Source organism: Dermochelys coriacea, chromosome 7 (assembly GCF_009764565.3).
Source record: "Dermochelys coriacea isolate rDerCor1 chromosome 7, rDerCor1.pri.v4, whole genome shotgun sequence".
NCBI classification, from domain to species: Eukaryota; Metazoa; Chordata; order Testudines; family Dermochelyidae; genus Dermochelys; species Dermochelys coriacea.
The window spans coordinates 24,656,815-24,677,550 of NC_050074.1; the positions used below are offsets into that span (position 1 = coordinate 24,656,815).

The 20,736-nt window shown below is 38.5% G+C and overlaps 1 protein-coding gene and 1 long non-coding RNA gene across 7 annotated transcripts in view; both read right to left on the reverse strand.

Annotated features, from left to right (window-relative positions):
- Positions 1–1,161: 1,161 nt before the first annotated feature.
- The window catches only part of IP6K2 (inositol hexakisphosphate kinase 2), a 63,050-nt gene continuing 43,475 nt past the window's right edge, over positions 1,162–20,736 (reverse strand). For 5 of the 6 annotated variants that reach the window (XM_043518444.1, XM_043518445.1, XM_043518446.1 and 2 more), the window contains 5 exons: positions 9,794–10,093; positions 7,377–7,599; positions 6,268–6,443; positions 3,941–4,116; positions 1,162–1,952 (listed from right to left, as the gene is read on the reverse strand). In XM_043518444.1, coding sequence (XP_043374379.1) covers positions 1,455–1,952; positions 3,941–4,116; positions 6,268–6,443; positions 7,377–7,599; positions 9,794–9,995 — 1,275 coding nt within the window. In that variant the 5' untranslated portion in view covers positions 9,996–10,093 and the 3' untranslated portion in view covers positions 1,162–1,454. Of the gene's footprint in view, positions 1,953–3,940; positions 4,117–6,267; positions 6,444–7,376; positions 7,600–9,793; positions 10,094–10,245; positions 10,270–20,736 lie in introns of those variants that run through there. The other variant, XM_043518447.1, reaches the window with a different exon arrangement.
- On the reverse strand, positions 7,902–9,741 carry LOC122460961. Its single transcript, XR_006282615.1, has 3 exons — positions 9,731–9,741; positions 9,192–9,198; positions 7,902–8,735 (listed from the first exon to the last, which is right to left on the reverse strand). It is a non-coding gene; the product is annotated as an uncharacterized LOC122460961 (long non-coding RNA).

The window sequence follows — 20,736 nt, forward strand, 5'->3', positions numbered from 1 at the left end:
ATGGCCACTATAAGAAACCAAAACTATGAGAAGAACTGACAGGAAAGACTTAGTACACCTCTATAATAGACTTAGAATAGCATTGTCAGAATATTAAGCAGCCTCAGACCTTAAACAGGCAAGTATGGTCAGAAGAAAATCAGCTACTTGTGAGCTTTGAATAGCGGACCATAACATCACCCAGGGATTCAATGCGTTGCCTGGAAATGACCTTGCCTGGAAATCAATGCATCAGTAAGAGACCAAAGAATAGCAGAGTGAATCTTCCATCTTGACTACTGCAACATCCTCCTCTCTCCCAATACATACATCCCACTCCCCTCTGATGCAGTTGAATACAACTGCTAAGATCATCTTCCTGGCCCATTCTGCCAACACTGCTCCCTTTGTTTAATCTCTTCACTTGTCTACTTGGTCTCGTCACATCACCTCATCTACTCTGTCAGCAATGCCAGATTCACCTGCACGTATGTCAACTGCTTCCACACAACCACCTTAGCCTTTTCTTCCATGCTACCCCTTGTGCAATGGACTCTGTCCATGAATTGATCCATAAGGCCATTACCCTCTCTTTCCTCAAATCCCTCAAGAGCCACCTTTACTGTGACATATACGATAGATCAGCCAATCTGTGATGGTTTGATCGTATATAATTGGGGAGAGCTGATATGTATTTTTAAAAACTGAAGATGATTTGGCATCATCAGATCATGCAATAGCTTATCTGAAACTGGGTGATCTTTGTTCCCCTCGTCTTCCCTCACTGCGTCACTCTTGCTTATTGCATCTTGTCTCAAATTAGATTTTAAGCCTTTTAGGGGATGGGTTTTCATATTGTGCAGCAATCCACCAATAGCTGTGACTGAACTCAAACTAAGCTGAAGGTTAATCCTTTGAGGGGTTCTTATTCATGCTTTGGTTCAATTTATCTTTATGGTAATATTGTACAAACTATCCAAAAGGGGCTATTTACCCCCATGAGATTTATAGTAATGAGATCCTGAATTACTATAAAAACAATTAACTGGATATTTTTAAGAAGATAATTTATTATTTGCCCCTCAATATCCAGTGATCAAACCCAGTTTCTGTACTATATGACTGGGAAGATCTGGGAACTCTGATTCTCCTTCCTAATTACCAGCAATGACACCATCATAATTTACAATGAACAAAAAGAATTTTATTGGAACATATACACACCGGGATAACAGAGGTATTTGAATAATCAAATATGGAATGTTTAAGAAAGAGTTAAAATAAATAAGGATACCAAGATTTGCCAGTGCTAGGTCCAGCACCATTGTAAGTAAATGCCCTCCTCTGAACAAGTCTGACTCTGATGGGACCAACCCAATAGAGTCTGTAAAGATTCCTACCACTAGAAAGTGGCCAATAATTTTGGAATACAAAGAGTCACTATAGTGCCTTCTACTGATGTGCATTCAAACTGTTTATTCGCTGCTTTCGTCTCTTATTTCTTTAATAATACCTATTAAGTTCTGAAGTCCAAAAACATAACCTGTGTCTTGGCCTTCATGCACCACACTATCTTCCCCATAGTACTTGCAGGTCGTATGGGCAAAGTCTATCATACGGACATCAACAGTACTAGCAGTGGGCTTGTACGCATATGCTCCAGCTGATTCATCCGAAGACTCCTCTGAGAGATCCTCCAAGTCCTCTGGATCCGAGTCCACAGTCACTTCCTGCAACTCCTTGCCATCATAAATGATCAGCAAGGAGCTGGAATAGAAACGGTAAGACTCCTGTTTTTCTAAGACAGATTTGAGTTCAGTCAATTTCTTTATAACTGGTTCAAAGAGTTCCCTGCGCAGGTATTTGCCATTATGAAAGAATTGGTAAAGTGCTTCTTTAAATCCTTGGACTGAAAGCTTTCGCCCATGGTATTTATTCATGAACATTAACTGGCCAGTGCCCGTCTGGTAGACCTATATAGGAGAGAGAGGAACAAAAGGAATGGTTGGATTGCCAGCAATGGTAACTGAATCATACTCCAGAAAAATTAACAATGTACCAGCAGAGAAAAAAAGTTTTACCAAGATGATGCGTTTGTCTCTTAAAACAGCTCTTATGCAGTTGGAGGCGAAAGCATCCTAGCAACCACAGGCCCACCAATATTTGAAGTATTGCTAGTCACAAAGGAAACTGAAAATTCCTCCGGCTTAGACTTGAGCTTTTCCATTTTGAAAAAAGGGATGAAGAGTTTAAGAAAGATTAGGAAGGCTGAGGCCAAGATTTCTGAAGTCAAGTTACAACATGTAGGGCAGCCACTCCATATCACTCACTCCATTAGCAACTACTGCATGCCTCTGCTGGCAGCCTTACCAAACCTATTCCCACAACTGCTGGAAGTCTGAATGACAGCAATTTCCCATATGAAACACTGAAGCAAGATCCCATACAGAAGAAGAAAAGGGTATTTTTAAGCAAACAGTAATCATTGCTTTTTCCTACAAACCGAGAATGTCATTTAAATCAAACCCACAAATCAGGTGGAGTCTATATTTACAGGGCAGAGACCTGTAAATCGAACAACCACCCTCCACAGCTCTGTATGTTTCTCCAGCAGAGGCCTCTATGTCTGAAGGGCACACACTCTAAATGGGCTGGAACAGGAAACCAGAACCTTTATCCTAGTTGAGCACCAATATGGTGGTGAACAAAGGTGGCACTCCTCCCCATCCATCTCTGTTGACAGGTTCTCCGTTCTCGATATGTGAGTTTAGGTGAGCTGAGTGCCAGCCACAGGAATACTCACTTTCCCGAACAGAGCAGGGAGTGCTGAGTGAACACATCAGGCATCAGGGGAGTCTACTGGATAGAAAAGGAAGTACCCCACAGAACTGCCTACTGCCAGACAGAACATTTGTGACTGGCAGTGGGTAGAGAAATCATTTTCTCCACCTACTAAGGCCACTAGGAAAAAAAAACATGCCCGCTCTCTGCCAACATCTACAGATGAATGGGAAAAGGCTTAACTCTCCCACAAAGAAGCTGGAAGGAGAAGTACGGACAGTCCTCACTCCACTTCATAGCAGCAGTGGTGGCTCTTCAACACCACTGGAGCTGCAGTGAAGCAGTTAAGGCATTTCTTAGGTCTCAATCAAATCACACAGTTGCCAGAGATATGCAAGCTGCACGGTTTTACTTTAAATGAAAGCCTAAGCTGCTCCCTCATTGTATCTGCACTGCAATCTTACTCATATTTAATGATCAACTTCTCGTTTGCACATTACACAAAGTTTACTTTCGGCAGTGAAAAGAATCCAAACTTTCCAAGTCTCCAGGATAGTAGTAACTGTAAGAGTTGTTGCTGCTGTTCTGACAGCCAAATGGTAAGATCCATCCATGCACAGTGAGAGAAGACAGACAGGTTTGTTTTCTGATCTCCAGCTCACAGGACACACACATACTGTGATGCGGAGTGAGAGCTGCAGGTTGCTATGCAGTCGCTCCTCTGATTGATTAGTGACACTGGTGTGCTCTGAAGAAAGTCATCAAATTTCCTTCAGTTAGAAAAGTGAATGCAAGGTAGGACCTCTCAAGGGTAGGGGCATGAAGTGGGATGATTAGATAATAAGGAGATGTCTAAAACTACAAATACAAAGAATATAATGGATCAAGAAAGCAATAAAATTCATTTTCCTACTGCCACCTTAATAAGATAATGCAGTTTGTTTGTGATTGGCTGGAAAATTACTGAACTCACATTCTCGCTATTACCAGTCAATCATACTTGTAACTCTGGGAAGCAGATATTTTCCTCAGTTCTGAGCAGATGAAGGCTTGTTTCAGAAGAAAGTTAGAGTCTTTGCTAATAGTACCAAACCACAAAAGGTACAAGTGTTTAAAAAATGTCTCTTCAAGTATAGCCTGTTTTATTCCCATCCCTACCTGCAATCCATTTCAGACTCACCTGCATGCCACACACTCGGACCCCAATAACCGCTGAAGTACTCTGCTGACACTTCCGGATCTGGTTAGCTTTCTTCTCTTCTGATGCATCATCTCCATGCTGCCGGGTTCCCATTTTAAGGTCCAACACACATGGCACTTCGTATCGGGAGGTTAGATTTTCCAGCAAGATAAATTCTGACTTGTTAAGGAAAAAGCCTTACCATAAGAAATACAGGTTTAAAAAGCATTCTGACAGCCCCATTCCAAGTGGAGGTAGTGATGGCGTTTCTTAGCAATCAGCAAAAGTTAAAAAAATAAAATTGAGAAACGGCTAAAAACAGGGGCCTCCAACTTTTGCCCAATCATGACTGCACTAGCAATTTAGCAAGAACCAAAAGTAGACTGCACATGACCTAGTCTTCATTTGGATGTGACATCCAAAGAGACTATAGGTTCCAGCTTGTACTGCTCTCATTCTACAAGCACCTCCAAATTAGAGATGAAAATCACTATGGGCTACATTATTTACAAGACTGGCCACATTCTGGCAATCCACAGTCTAATTTTAAGTTCTACCTGGACTGAGTAAACCTAGCAGACACTATTTCCATAAAGGGAGGAAAAACGTTTTAGTGATGAAGGCACTGGACTGGAATTCATGAGATCTGGATTCTATTTCCTGCTCTGCCACAGACACTTTCATGACCTTGGGAAAGTCACTAAAATTCTCTCCGTGCCTTGGTTCCTCATCTCTAAAATGAGGGGATAATGCTTCCTTCTGTCACTAAGGGGTTATGAGGATAAATTCATAAATATTTGGGAAGACCTCAGATACTATGGTAATGGGGGCCCATTAAATTATCTAGCTAGGAACTTATCACTTGTGAGGCTAGCCCCTGGGAGAATTCTATTTGATTAATCGTTCTACATGTTTCTAACAGGTTAATTATGTTTATGCATACACATTTTTAGTGATCCAATCACCCAAACTCTTCACATACAAGATTCCCTTCCCTAAGCATATAGGTCTTAAGATCTTTACAGCATCTGTGCCAACTGCAAGCAGAATGTATTCAAGGTTCTTTGTGCCTTATTATGGAAGAGAACCAACATCACTCTAAAGCAGTGGTGAGCAACCTGTGGCCTGTCAGGGTAATCCACTGGTGGGCTGCGGAGACAGTTTGTTTACATTGACCGTCCGCAGGCATGGCCGCTCGCAGATCCCAGTGGCTGCGGTTCGTCGTTCCTAGCCAACAGGAGTTGTGGGAAGTGGCGCGGGCTGCAGAAATGTGCTGGCCACCGCTTCCCACAGCTCCCATTGGCTAGAAACGGCAAACTATGGCCACTGGGAGCTGCAGGTGACCGTGCGTGCGGACGGTCAATGTAAATAAACTGTCTCATGGCCTGCCAGCGGATTACCCTGATGGGCGGCTTCCGACCCGCGGGCTGTCCACCACTTCTCTAAAGGTTCACAGGCATATAGACTCCTTTTGTCTTTACTAGAGTTAAGAGTGCGTGCTCTGACAGCTGCACTGGCACTAATGGAACAAGGAAATCTCATTTTCCATCATATGATCAATCCTACACTCTCAGAGGCAATAACTATAATCTGCTTCTGCTTTTAGGAACTTGCATTTACTAAGGATTTTCATCTTCTCAGTTATAAACCCAGATAAGATTTTAGGTTCAGTTTGCTTTCACTAAAAAATTAGCTGAAATCAGGAAGCTGCTGGTAGCCAACGACTAGCCTGTACAAAAGAAGTTTTCAAAAGTACTGCTATTTTCTCACTCAGGGAATGAAAACGTTCCACATTTGACTACTTTAATTAAAAAACAACAATCCCCTCATACTTTAAAAAAAAAAAAAATATCTGAGAAGATACATTTTTGGAATTGTGAGGGTGGGGGAGTGGAGGCTAAATCTTTTGACGTCATCCTAATATATACACAACAAATCTCATAACTGCTCATGCCAAGGAAAGAAGCAGCAGAACTCCACACCTCTAAACTCATGCATTAGTAAACCTGTCTAGTCAGTGATCACTTCACCTAGGGTGCTAGAAATTTTTCCACTAACAGATTCATACTAAAGTAGATTCCTTGAGTTGCCCAGCACAGATGTGTTTAAGTGTTGGAAAGTCCAAATTCTGGCAGAGTAACGATCCATTCATAGTCACCTTCTATCTGACAAACTATGGTTTCACATAATCACATTTTCAGTGTTATAACTACAGAGTCTGGGTTGGGCTTTATTTTATTTGGGGGGTGGGGGGGCTTTGCTAAGAAAAGAAAAGCAAAATCCCTTCTTGTTCTGCTGTTGCGAGAGAGACTTCTGGGAAAGGATACTATATTGGTTCCGATGTTTTGCATTTTCCTTCATCCGCCGTAACTGCTGCTGGTGACATTTCATACTCCAAGGGTTATGATGCTTAAACTGTGAACTGACATTCCCCTTTTTCTCTACACTGTAATACAAGACTTCAGATTTCTTCAGCCACTCAAATTCTTCCTCTAATTTGTGACTAGAAAACAAAAAAAGTAAGAAGTCAGAAGCCAAATGGAGAAAGAAAGTACCCTACATTTAAAAGGAAAAGATATAATTTGTTCAAGTTTTACATATTATACACTGCTGACCCTCAACCACTCAATGCTTTCAATTAGCCTATTCATATATATCTCAAAATACTTCTACCAACAGCTGGCAAAATCCATTATTTCATTATACATGGGCCTGGGGAAGATTCCCATTGCTGATATTTCAGTCTTTGTAAATCTGCTTCCACAATCTGACTATATGCGAATTTATATTTGCAGATTTCAACAGACCCTATGAAACAAACAGTAATGAGATCTACAGAATACCTCACCTACTTGTACTACTTAGATAGAGTATGCAGGGCACACCTAGAAGTTTTCCAGATTTCCATTTTGTTACAGCTCTCTGGTAACTGCCACTACAGTATATCACAGATCGGGGGATTTGAATTGGGAACAGGTTTGCAGGAATCCTGCTTCACCTCTAATTGCATTTTTCCTCATTCACACATGAAAAAGATTCCAGTAAACTCATTCAGCATAGCTGAATTTTTCTCTTGCACAGTCATGCTTTTGTAGACACTACAGTTAGAAAATAACCAGAATCCTGGAACCTTCAACTGACCACTGAAAAGATATAATTGTGAAGGGGCTCAAATGAAACTAGCGTGAATGGAAACCACTTCTGCTACTGAAAGTGTTTCACAGTGGAAGAAGAAGAGACAAACAGAAATGAGAGAGGGAGGAAGAAACATATGGTGGAAGAAACAGAAAGACTGGATAAAAACCTCCATTCTAGCATTGAAACATAGTCCCCATGTATTTAATTTTATTCATATCTGCATCAGAACAGATATGAATAAAATTAAACACATGGAGGTTATGTTTCAAAGCTTTACACTCATTTCCTTTTGACCTACCTTTTCATTTTTTCCTCTTTCCTGTGCTGTCGGACCCATTCCTTACTTATTTTGTCATTTTCTAATAATACAGTCTTTTTGTTAGACCACCGTAACAACTTATTTTTGGGTTCACAGTCAGAATTATCTATGCTTTCCAAGTTATCATGGTCCCCATTTAATGGATAGGCTATTAGACACAGATTTCCATCTTCATCCTCTTCAAAGCTCACCGACACCACGCCTGGGGAAAGAGAGGAGATGACCAGTTAGCAATCATTGAAATGACACGCAAACACTTTATGCAACATGATTTTACACAAAGAATATAGCAACTTTTGGTTTTTCTCTTACCCAGGTCCTTAGTTTTTATCTTGCCACAGGCCAAAACTCATCTGTCAACCTAACAAATATCAAAACATCTAGACAAAATGACACCTCACAGAGAAGACAATTTATTATGTAGACAAAACAATAGTGACAGAAAAGATTTTTTTCTCTCTGATGCACAGAGTCAAATAGGAATCAAATAATAACAGGAGACGATTTCAATTATTGAAAAATTTTATTAATTTAAAAAAAAAAGTCTGACTGGTCTGACCCTAGGAGAGATGTAAAACATTTTATATTTACATCTTTCAGTGAAAAATAACCTGCATAGAAACACCAAAAGCTTTAAGTTTTGCATGACAGCAAAGCAAAAAGCATTTATCCAGATTTTTTTGCGGGTTAATAGATTCCAAGGGCAAGGAAAGGCTTGCAAGCAGAGCAAAACAAGAAAAACGTCACACATTACAACAGACACTAGTTCAAAGGCTTCCACTTAGAATCACCACGTTTAATTTTACACTCCCCCCCCTTTTTGGGGTATATATTTTATTGATGTTGGTTATGCAGCAGTCTTGTGAAATAAAGAACAAAAAGCAATACAAAGCAAATCTGATTGTAGTACATAGAAACATGGTGAACCTTGAAAGCATTTTTTCCTCCTCATCTCAAGCGTCTCTAGAACACTGCATTGTATATTAAGAGTCTTAGAGGAAAGTTCTGATAGGGTTGCCCCCAGTGCCATATTAGAAAGTTTCAATGATTATCGAAGAAGCCGTAACAACTGGCTGAATGTTTTTTTATTTTTTTTCTCAGTCCTTTCTCTTTATCCTCAAATCAATCAATCTGCACAGTTCTTGCAGCACATCACTCGGCCGGAGGGGAGAGTTCTCGGCGAGAGATTGGCACTTCTGAGCAGGGCAGACGGTTCTGGGACCTACAGTAGCTGGGGTAGGGAGTGCAGAAGCTCTGACTGACAGTCCTGCTGCCACATTGGAAAGGACTACAGGAAAAAATGGGGGAGCCAGCTAGCAAATGGCCTTTGGCTTTATCCTGGAAAAAACAACAGAGATGGACCAAATGAGGCCCCCTTACCCCTAAATCCCTCCCACACTCCCCAAAGAAAAACCACATATACTAGTACAATTGTTCTAACATTTTGTAAAGTATAATTTATAGACCACATTTTCTTCAACAATTCCAAAAGAGCTTTTAATAAGATGTGTTCAAACCTCTCGGCAAGTATGTGAACATTCAGGCAATATAACTTTGAAACATCTCTGAAGTCCTCCTTCAATTTTACAATCAATATCAAAAGACACTTGGCCACCCTTACTCAGTGTTCAAGTCTAAAATGCTTTAAAAAGCAATTCAAAATGAATAAATGCTTCAGACTTATTTTATCAATTAATCACCAGACAGCAGTTAATGGAATACCCCACAAAGAGAGAAGCATTTTGGTTAACTAGTGCAATGCTTAAAAGAACTGGAATTTCCACTCCTACATACCATCTGACTCAGCCTCATCACGGCTACTTGATCCTTGCCTACCTAAATGCCAGGAATTTTCGTTTCCTTAAGGGCAGAAACAAACTGCAAATGTTTAACAAGATACTTTTCAACTTTCTTTGCTATACTGATGTTATATATAGTGATTAATATATGAGAATTAGAGGACAACCCAAAACACAAAACAATACAGCTAAACTTCCACAAAACATGTATTCAGGCAATCTTACCCAGCCCCTGAAGACACACATTAAACAAGAGGCAACAAAATAATAAAAAAATTAAAATCAGAAATAAAAATGAAAGTATTACTGAAAACATTTACAAGCTGTTAGCTACTTACCTGTCTGTGCCTAAGGGAGATATATGGGCTGTCACCAGCAGAGTTGCTCTACTCTAATGCTGTGTTAGTCAGCCCAAAGACCCACTGGCAAGCATCTCCACCCTGCATCTCCACAGCCTGGCTCAGACAACATCAAAATACATGAAAAGAAAACCCCTAAAATCTCTTCCGCAAGAGAAGAGATTTTAGAGGAAACAGAGCACACTTGGATTCACAAAAGAGAAAAAGCCCAACCCCTTTCTAAGGTTTCGTAACATACCTTCATACTGTGGAGTGAATTTACACATTTCTGTTGGGAGAGTCTCATAGAATTGGTGTTCCCTCTGGATGAGGGGTTTACAGATGGTCTTGTCATTAAACCGGAGGACACAGGAGTGACCCCCAACCTGGTGGACAAAAGGCTCGAGCAGGACTCCCTTGGCATAGTGCTCCACTTCCATAGCTCCAAATGCTGGGCTCATCCTTGTAGCACATTAGATAAAACAATGTGGCAATGGTGAAGGCAGTTCAGAAGTAGAAGATCTGTCTTCCAAAAGGCGTTTATTCCAGTTAAAAAAGTCTGTTAAAACAAATACAATAGAATCCTGTGTGTTAATAACTTTGCATGTTGAGGTCTGAACAACCAAAGCTAACAGTTACTTTCACAAGGCACAGCAAAGGAAACTGAATGTAAACAATCCTCTATGCAAGGTGAAACTGAAAAGAACCTACAGCTTTAAGTGCAGAGGCAAATAAGAGTGAGATCATACAGGCAGAGAAAAACAAAACCACTTACCCCTCCCCACCAAAGCCTCAGCCAATGGGAATTATATTTAGCTGCTACGCAGACAATGAAGGAGGGGAATTAGCTGAGGCAATACAAAAGGGAAGGGTAATAAACATACTGCTTCTCCCAGCTGTTCTCGTTACTAGCCCTCACAGCATTTTCTTATCAGCAAAAAAGCCCATAGGGAAACCTGAAGATAAAACTTCATGTTTTAGCACTTTACTCTACATACTCATATTAGAGACTAAGCAGAGTTTAGATCAAAGTTAGGCTTTACATATAGCTATTATGAATACTTACAGAATTACACAAATCAATCATTGTCAATCCATGCATAAGTTTCCATTTAATGCATGTGATGTTTTACTAACTTTCAACACAAACACAAGCTATAAAGAATGAAAGACTACTTAAAAACTCCCACTAAATTGACAACATCTTTTCTAGGAACTGGGAAAAAAAAAAAAACCTTACAAAAATCCAACCTGAGCAACTTTCTGTTCTAAATTACTTTGAAATAATACATTGTAGAAAAATGCTATGCACTGTTCATGTTATTTGTGAAAAATATTGATCACAGTAATTAAATTTTTAAACAGTTTAATTTTTTGTATTAAGCAATTTTCAAATGTACTATACTGCATAGCTAAAGGCAGAGAATCTTTAGTAAAAAGCCTCCAGATAACAAATAGCACCCAGAAGGCTGCACATCAACCCCCATTCAACAGTTTCAGTTACCTGTTATTTTACTGTTTCATTTTACAGATAAAAATAGCACAGAATGAAAAATCACAAAGACTAAATCTTACTAGCAAATTTAGGCTGAGTAATAGTAATTTGAGACTCAGCTTTAATGATTAACTTCAGTATCTAAAAAATGAACTGACATCTTTATTCCATCTTAAAGAATGTTACATGAACAATGGTAAGTAATTGATCTTTAAATATTCAGGGTAAATAGGACTAATCCCCTGAGATGGGATATTAGATGGATGGGATCTGAGTTACCCAGGAAAGAATTTTCTGTAGTATTTGGCTGGTGAATCTTGACCATATACTCAGGGTTTAGCTGATTTCCATATTTGGGGTCGGGAAGGAATTTTCCTCTGGGGCAGATTGGAGAAGCCCTGGAGGTTTTTCGCCTTCCTCTGTAGCGTGGGGCACGGGTCACTTGAGGGAGGATTCTCTGCTCCTTGAAGTCTTTAAACCACGATTTGAGGACTTCAATAGCTCAGACATAGGTGAGGTTTTTCGTAGGAGTGGGTGGGTGAGATTCTGTGGCCTGTGCTGTGCAGGAGGTCGGATGAGATGATCAGAATGGTCCCTTCTGACCTTAGTATCTATGAATCTATGAATAAGGCACTTAATTCAAACAGTGTTGAAGGTCACTGGGCTATTTTTGTTTGTCCTTCTCAGATATTTAGCGGCTTTAGCTTACCTTTAAAACTAAACAACTAGAAGCTTATGGCAGTGACGACAGGTCTGACAGGCAACATTGTTAATACAACTAAAAATATCTACAGTGCTTTTTCATACATAAGAACATTAAGCTATTTATCTGCCTAATTTAATTTACAAGAAACAACGGGTCAACCAATTTAATCCTGACTGCTGGAAAATATACCTTCAACTAAGACGCCTGTCAGTGGAATTGTTCCCAGGCACACTCAAGTTAACAATGTATAAAAATTCCTAATTTCCCAAGTATAGAGAATACACTATGCAATAAAATTAACTACTAGATTTTTATACCAAGATTGAATTAAAGAAACAAAAGCAAATTTATCTATCAATTTAATCAATTCTCTAACAAAGGTATTTAACACCTAATTTAGAACAATGGACTCTCAACAAATTGTGCAATATTGTATTTGATAGTCTAGTTACATTTTATATTGTCAGGTTTCAGAGTAGCAGCCGTGTTAGTCTGTATTCGCAAAAAGAAAAGGAGTACCCGTGGCACCAATTTGGTGGTCTCTAAGGTGCCACGGGTACTCCTTTTCATTTTATATTGTGGGAGGCATGTCCCCTTCCCAATCTAAATGGATTTCCCAATATTTTTCAGAATACAATCACTAAATCTATTTGGCAAGAGAAAAATGTTATATCTGCATTAACAGAAATACTAAGAATTCATTTACTTTTTAGCTGGACCTATACAAATACAAACTGAAGACTTAACTATATTTATTTGGAACTAGCTTGTTTAAAATACAAGCATATTATAATAGGATTTTTTTTTTTTTTTTTTTTGGTCTGGAACTTTCTGGTACTGAAATTTGTCCTCACCCTACCTCATGAATACTAACTGATCCAGTCAAGGTAAGCAATGCTGTCTTATCCAGAAGAGGGCACTCTTAGTATTTTTCAGTTACAAAAAATTACAGAACATGTCCTCTGAACTTTTTCTACTGCATTTCTACCCAGTTTATGAAAATATACTATCTTGCTGCCTTCTACCCAGATTGTAACAGTCAAGCACCACTCTATTTGTCAGTTTCTGAGATACAAGGCAACAAACAAGTCCATTTAAAAACAGATATTCCAATGTGCTTCTAAGAGAGGGATACATTTCAATGGACAACTTTTGTTTTGTTTTGAGGGTTGCTTGCACACATCACTAAAACCGTTTTATATACATTTTTTCAACCAAATTTTAAAATCCCCGAAGACTTAATCAGACTTCCTGGAGCAAACAACTCCAGCCCTCTGAAACTTTGTTCAATCCTAGATAACAAATCCTTATCTACAAACAAAAACTGTACTGCTTTAATTATAAAGGTACATTTAAAAGCAGTACATCACCACTTCATGCAGACATCATTATACCGGTAATAGCTTATTCCAGTACGTGAAGGGGAATAAGCTACACCAATATAAGCACTTTTATACCAGCATAACTGTGTCCACACTAGAGATTATACTAGGATAACTATTTCAACAAAAATAAATGAATTAAAAAAAAAATCACTCCTTAATTTAGTTGTACCGATACAAAATCGGTGTGGAGACCAGGCCTAAACTTGTATCAGAACAGCAGCATTTATATTGAAAAGTATGCTTATCATTAGCACTACAGAAAGGAAATAAGTATCTGCTAAAAGGACCAGGTTCACCTGAGAAAAAACACACCATGCCCCTCCCTCATATCCCCAGTGAGCTCATTAGTTCTTCAGTGTAACTTCACAACTTGTTTTCTTTCATATAGACCAAAATGGTCCATAAGGTATTTGCACACTGTGTATTTAGAAAACAGTAGTCACTTGGGTATGACATTAGCCAGTATGTAGTTCAACAGGAAAAAAATCCTAATACTTTTATCATTACATCTGTATTTAATAAAGGAAACTTATCCGTTATGCCATATCTAATGCAAGTGCTAAATCAGAATTAAGCCATATATATGTTCTCATAATTGCTGTGTTATGTGAAATTTTATCAAATTCATTATTTCATATTTAGGCAAAATTTTCAGTGTGTGGATTTGGGATCATCAGTGCAGAGATACCTGCAAAAAGGTCTCTTTTTGAGTAAGCGCACGAGGTAAATACAAATCCTTCAGAGTAATGTGAAAAAAACAACCCCGAAGGGGACTTTCACTGTGGTTGTGTTATGCAAGCTCTCCTTATATTTTCATATTACCAGATTTAATGAAATAAAATATTCTGTGTGTATATTCTGCATCTGTGTTCTCAAAGTATTGATGTAGGAATGTGCTTTATGAATGTGCCACATTAAGGATTTCGTTTTACACTATCAAACAAAGCTAATGCTATTAAAATCTTAAGGCTGGGTTACACAGGGAAATTTACTGCCATAATTATAATTAATTCTCCATGTGAACACTTACCTGAAATCAGAATAACTTTTTCTGGTTTAGTGTATTTCACTTTGGAAGCAGTATAAACTAAGCTAGAAAAAGCCACCCATTCTCCATGAATAAGAGTCTCCACACAGGCAGTTATGCCAGAATAGCTACAGCAGTATAATCATGCTGGCACTCTTCACTATGCAGACAAGCACTTAGATAACAAAACTCAGTTTGGAACTTGGCTTTATTCTCAAGAACAGACTCAGGTAAGAAATCCTGGTTCTACTTCCTCACAACCCAAACTCAGATTTAGACCGATTGCCTAACACTAATGGATTCACCCAGTGAAAGTGTTAGATAATTCTGGGATTCGTCCCCCAGATGTGCTGTACTATATAAATTAATTCTCAGGACTCTTTAGGTAAGAAAGCAAACTGAAAGAACAGTTCGATTACTTTCACAAGGTCACTGATATAATTGAGTTAATGTGATGGAATTGACTCAGAAGAGTTCCTGGTACCCAGTAGCATTCTCTGTCTCTGCTATGTTTTGGACGGCTTCTCTAGCACATCTTTTGGTAAAGAGATGTGTCAGCAAAAGAGACAAAGATAAACAGAGGATGCATTAAAGGATACTTCTTTTACTTATACCATACATTTCAAAAGGGGAAAGTCAGAGGGATTTAACTTTAAAGAATTGGATGCAAGCTCTGCTTTTAGATAGTTTGTATTAAAAACTAACCCAACAAATGATTTAATGTCATTATTAAGATACTAGCGTTTCTGGATAGTCAACTGTAAAGACCAGAAGGAAAACATGTACACATGGAATCACTGTTCAGAAGAAACTCCAGAATATCTCAAGAGAGTACCTTATTTCTGCTAAGTGGAGACTATATTTAAATGCATTAATTTTATTCTCACAGGCATTCACATGACCAACTGACCATCCAAAGCATATCAGTCTGGATTAAGTTTTGATAAGGTGATCAATCATTTATATTAATCATAGGCGCTAAACGCAAAGCACTCCATGGAGAATTTCACCAGGTTTGTTTGCACTGCGCCCATGTCTAACTGACACTAACATCATCAATGGAACAAATTTATTAGAACAAAATCTGTTCAGAAGAAAAGCTGAACCCTACCCTCCAGTCATTCCATTGAACACCTTATACACCGAGAAGGAAAATGCCTACAGGCCCTACTGATCAGAGAAAAAAAGTCACAGGTTTCAGAGTAGCAGCCGTGTTAGTCTGTATTCGCAAAAAGAAAAGGAGTACTTGTGGCACCTTAGAGACTAACACATTTATTAGAGCATAAGCTTTCGTGAGCTACAGCTCACTTCATCGGATGCATTTGGTGGAAAAATATAAATCTCTCCTCTGTTTTTTCCACCAAATGCATCCGATGAAGTGAGCTGTAGCTCACGAAAGCTTATGCTCTAATAAATGTGTTAGTCTCTAAGGTGCCACAAGTACTCCTTTTCTTTTTAGAGAAAAAAATATGTCTTAAGAGCAGGAATTCAATGCTCTTTAAGAATGTGATGAATGTATTGTATAAGACAAGAAATATACCCCACTTCCACCAAGCTCCGAATGAGAGTTCCCTTTTCTGTTTCATTATTATAGTCCCACAGATGTGCATGACAGTTTATAGACAGTAACACAAGGCCCCCAAGTCAAATAATTTACAACCGAAACATACAACATGAAGACTTAACCTTTGCCTGTCATTTTAACTTTCATATTTATTCCTTTCTGTTCTGACTCAGTGTAACAGCAACATCTTCACTTACCTCCACTTGCCACTTTTTTCATCCTTTCCCTCATAGTCCAGGAGCCCATGAATTACAGAAAGATTTAATTCAGAACCAATTATTGTTACTTATGTCAATAGGCTGATATAAGCATGAAACAGAGTCCAAGATCAGAGAAGTTCATTGCAAACATATTCCAAAGATATTTCATGTTGCTAGGGCTGGAAGGGAGAACAAGCTCTCCCTGGAATCTGCCTTCTGAGAAAGCTGCAGCCTTTTAAGATTTTATTTTAAGCAGTTGCTGCCATTCAGCTGAACAGGCTACATGTTCTTGTGCTTTGCTGCAGGAGCTGGCTCTCTCTAGGTGCTTTCAAGAGGACAGCACAAGTAACTGCAATTTGTACTAACACCTTAAGATGAATGGGGAAAGGTAAAAAAAAAAAAAAAAAAATCTAAACCTACTGCATATGTGGGAAACTAAACATTTTAGCACAACCTACCAAGCAAAAATTTCTCATAAAAAGATGCTTCTTAGAACTCAGGGAGATCTAGAAAATGAACCATATATGGAGGAAAAAATGTTCATGCTTTTAGTAAATTAGTGGCATATGGAAACACGTTTTTTCTCCCCCACCTCTCCATCACTCAAAACTAGCTAAACAGATTTTGCTCACGCAGACACATGTGCGATACCTTTGAGCTAAGATCACAAATAGATAGTTTCCATCTAAGTTAATTTTGTTTAAGAAAATTAGGAGGAACCGAAGAAGGGAGTTTAAGTCACTTTGATTTAAATCAGTCCACCCAGAACAGGTGCCAAGAGCTCAGAAGGAGGATCTGGACACACCAGGAGCCTTTGTCCTAAGCCCAGACAGTACTCGAGAGTGGTGAGGAAACTGAGGCAGGGAACCTACCTGTGTTTCTGCCTGTTTCACCTATTAGGTAACCTTAAAGGGAAAAACTGTAAACCCAGAGCACTCACAACGTTGGAGTTCTGGGACAAAATTTGCTTAAGCTACTGAGGAGCCTGCCAACACTGGTCCAGATGCCTAGGGCAGCTGGGTTGTATGCTCCAATTTCCATGGAGGGGTAAAGGACAGAGCGCATATGCCCAGGAAATGTGCTAGAGAGGCCAAGGAAAGAAACACTGTTGCAGACTCTCTCAGTCCGTGGGAAACTCAAGAGCACAAGGGCCCAGTGCGTGAAGCCTTACACAGCAGCCTAGTAAGTGTTCAGCCAGGGAAAGCTCTACCAGGACTGTGTATGAAACTTATAAAAACAATGTTTACATTTATTTAAGGGATAAAACCTGAAGATGTCCTCTGTCTGAAATCTTGCTGAAATAATGGCGCCAGCTGAAATATAGAGCCATCAAGATTAAAACAAGATGCTTGGCAGCAGAAAATGAAACTTACCCTTCCTTTTAATTCAAGGCATCAGGATTTATTCAGCACATTAAGATCAAATTCTCTCAAATTAACTCTATCATGGAAAACAGTTATGTATGACAGTAAAGCGGACGAGTTTGCAGGAGAAATGTTTTGATTCCATATTTTTAATTGCATTATAAAACTGGCCTAAACTCTCCAATGTAATTTCTCTTCCAAAGAGACTACAGTCAATATATCAAGTTGGTAAATGTACAGCCAGTACTAGAAATAGATAGGATGTACTTGGGCAGTATTAGGAGTTAAGTGCTAGAGATCTTGCATAATAAATTATAGGTTTATATTCTGAAAGGAACCTACAAGAAACTTTTATTTGTGATAGTATTTTAATGATGCATATAAATCCCTTCCCACAAGAAAGTGCTTAATCTATCTTTCATATTAGTTTTTGTTTATTCAATTTGGATCATTAATTCAATTTAATCTCGCAGTCTGTCCAGCTGTCCTAACAAAATATCAGTAACAAAAGTGACTAATCATTTAAACTTTAGAGATGAACTACCCACTATTTTATTTCTCAGTCCTCACAGAAAATCCATTCATTACAAATGGTTGTACTAAACTGATTCCTATTTTCCATTTTTTCCATTATAGCTCTTAAGTAAAAGTGACCTGTTCTCTTTAAAGGATGAAAGGCTACCTTCTACCACTCATTTTCTGTACCTCCTATACAACTCTGACTTGCCTTTAAATAATCAAAAACAATGTAAACGGTATTTGTGTGTTTCTAAAATGTTATATGTTATGAGACTACATAATTATATACTCACCACTGTATCCTAAAAGATAAACTTTAAAATTTCTGCTAACAATGCTTTTTTGTATTAATATTAGGAAACAGACATCTCATTTTGGCAAAGAACAGTGTTTATTAGCGCTGTAGGACTACCAAAATGTACTAATGTTGATCACTAGAACACAATTATTTTACTAATTCTGGGTTCTTTCTTGTAAGCAAGAAAGTTTGGGATTTTCAAAATTAGCTGAGAATGCAAGTTTAATACAGTAGGATTAATGATTTGCAGCAGTCTCAGGGGAAAAACAGGCAAGTATGCTGTTGCTTGACAAAAATGAAACTGAACAAGTAATGCAAGAGCAAAACGATAGAATGCTGCAGTGAGGGAAAAGATCTACCATAGTGCATTGGCTGCTGCATTCCCTTTACAACCTTGTTTAGTGTCAAGAAATATACTGACCGCTTCAGCAGTTTGGAAATAGACTCAGTAGATCTGTCAGATGCAGCTCAATTTAAAAGAAAATATCCAAACTAAGATTATACCCAAGGTTGCCTGGTTTGCCAGGTGCAACTCTAAATACGGACAGCGGTGCTGAACAGTGCCCTTTGGTTGCTTGTAAAGCAAGTAAGAAGAGGAAGATAAGGGTAAGCTGAAGTAGAACCTTCTCCGTAATTCTTTTAGTTTATGCATTTCTGCATCACATCAGTCAGCATATTGATTTTTTTAAAACTGTCTTGACAACTTAAGTCACCTGCATACCTAACACGAAGTCTTCTAAAGGACGTTCATCGAGAAACTCCTACAAATCCTAGATACCTTGGTAGGTAAAATTTACTCTCCTAGGTCTGCAGGATGTATAGTCCCTCAGTCACTTGCATAAATAAAAACAATTTTTGCTTTAGCATTTACTGGTAAATCCCAAGGGCATCAGATATCTTGGTTATCAGCACAGCATAACTGCCTAGAGACACAGAGAAGTCCAAAAAGAGAAGATTAAAATAATTTTTCCCCATGTTGGGAAGATCTAGGGGACTTTTGCTATGTCAATAAAGAAGACTGCTTCCTTGTAATGAAATAGCAGCACTGACATAACATAATTGCTTTGCCAGAGTTACCTTTGTTGCATGGCTGGCACCTACAGCAATTACACAGCTATGGAAGATGATAATAAACCCATTTTATCTGGAAGAGTTTGAGGACAGCTCATCTTAATCCTTTATATTTTTAAAATAAACAAAGAAAATCCAGGCCTAAGCTACATGTAAATTTACTCACAAGATTTCTTCAAAACTTTAATTTTAAACACCCTCTCCTAAACTGAAAGAACTAACCAAATAGTGGCCCTAATGGATTAACTGCCAGGGAGGCAATTGGCTAAAAACGAACCATGATTATCTTTAATATTATTCCTTTCAGAGAAGAAAGCTGCTCTTGAATTCTTACATCACACAAAACTGCACAGATGTTCAGTGGGTGGAAAAGATCCATACATCCATTGAAGAAATTAAAGCAAGAAAGCTTCTATACCAATTATTTATGTTAAAGATGAGAATTCAAAGTTCAAAATTGTTTGAACTTTCTCTCCTTTAAGTCACTGAAAGGAAAGGAAAGATGGTCCAGAGGTTAAAGCACTAGCTATCCTAGGACTTGGGAGACCTGGATTCAAGTCCCTGTTCTGCCATAGGACTTCCTTTGTGGCCTTGGGCAAGTCTCAGCCTTTCTGTATCTGTAAAAAGTGGTTTCAGAGTAGCAGCCGTGTTAGTCTGTATTCACAAAAAGAAAAGGAGTACTTGTGGCACCTTAGAGACTAACAAATTTATCTGGGCATAAGCTTTCGTGAGCTACAGCTGTAGCTCAGATAAATGCTCAGATAAATTTGTTAGTCTTTAAGGTGCCACAAGTACTCCTTTTCTTTTTTAAAAAAGTGGATAACTGTACCTCTCTACCTCACAGGGATGCTGTGGTGATAAATACATCAAAGTCCGTGAGGCACTCAGATACTATGGTAATTGGGGCCAGATAAGTACATTAGGTAGATAGAAAGGTATTTTAAAGACAATTTTGACAACTAAAGGGATATCTTTTTTCTACCTGAGTCAGCAAAATTATCCGTTTCTATGAACACCTTCCCCTACCCCTAAATTCCAGGTTTTTTTACCTTTTTACATACAACCTGATCCAGCAATAGATTATCAGTAGCTTTCTGTGTCAGAATCAAGACATTTTTAAAAAAACATAAATCATACCATCCAAAGCAGTTGCCACTAGCAACAGTTTTGATAAAACAAAAGTCTATGTGGATAATAAGACAGCTGCATTTATCCATCCTCACTCGAATGACTGGCAAGAATGCAAGGACTTTCTGAGTGCAACTGTAAATGCTACTGCTTCCTAGGAATTACCGGATATAGGTATCATAGTACATAATGATGGACACAATTATATACAATCACTTATAAGACATCTGATGTTGTAACATTTGCTTTATTACCCACTTCCATGAAACACCACAATTCTAGTCTTCTCTAGCCCAGTTCTATTTCCATTTAACAGGAGTGTAATTTCCCTGGCTCTCTTCTTGAGGTATGCCCAAAATACTTTTAAAAAATTCCCTAAGGTAACCTGAATAACTCTAGTATATTAATTCAGTTTGTGAGATTATGAAACACAAACCTACAAAAT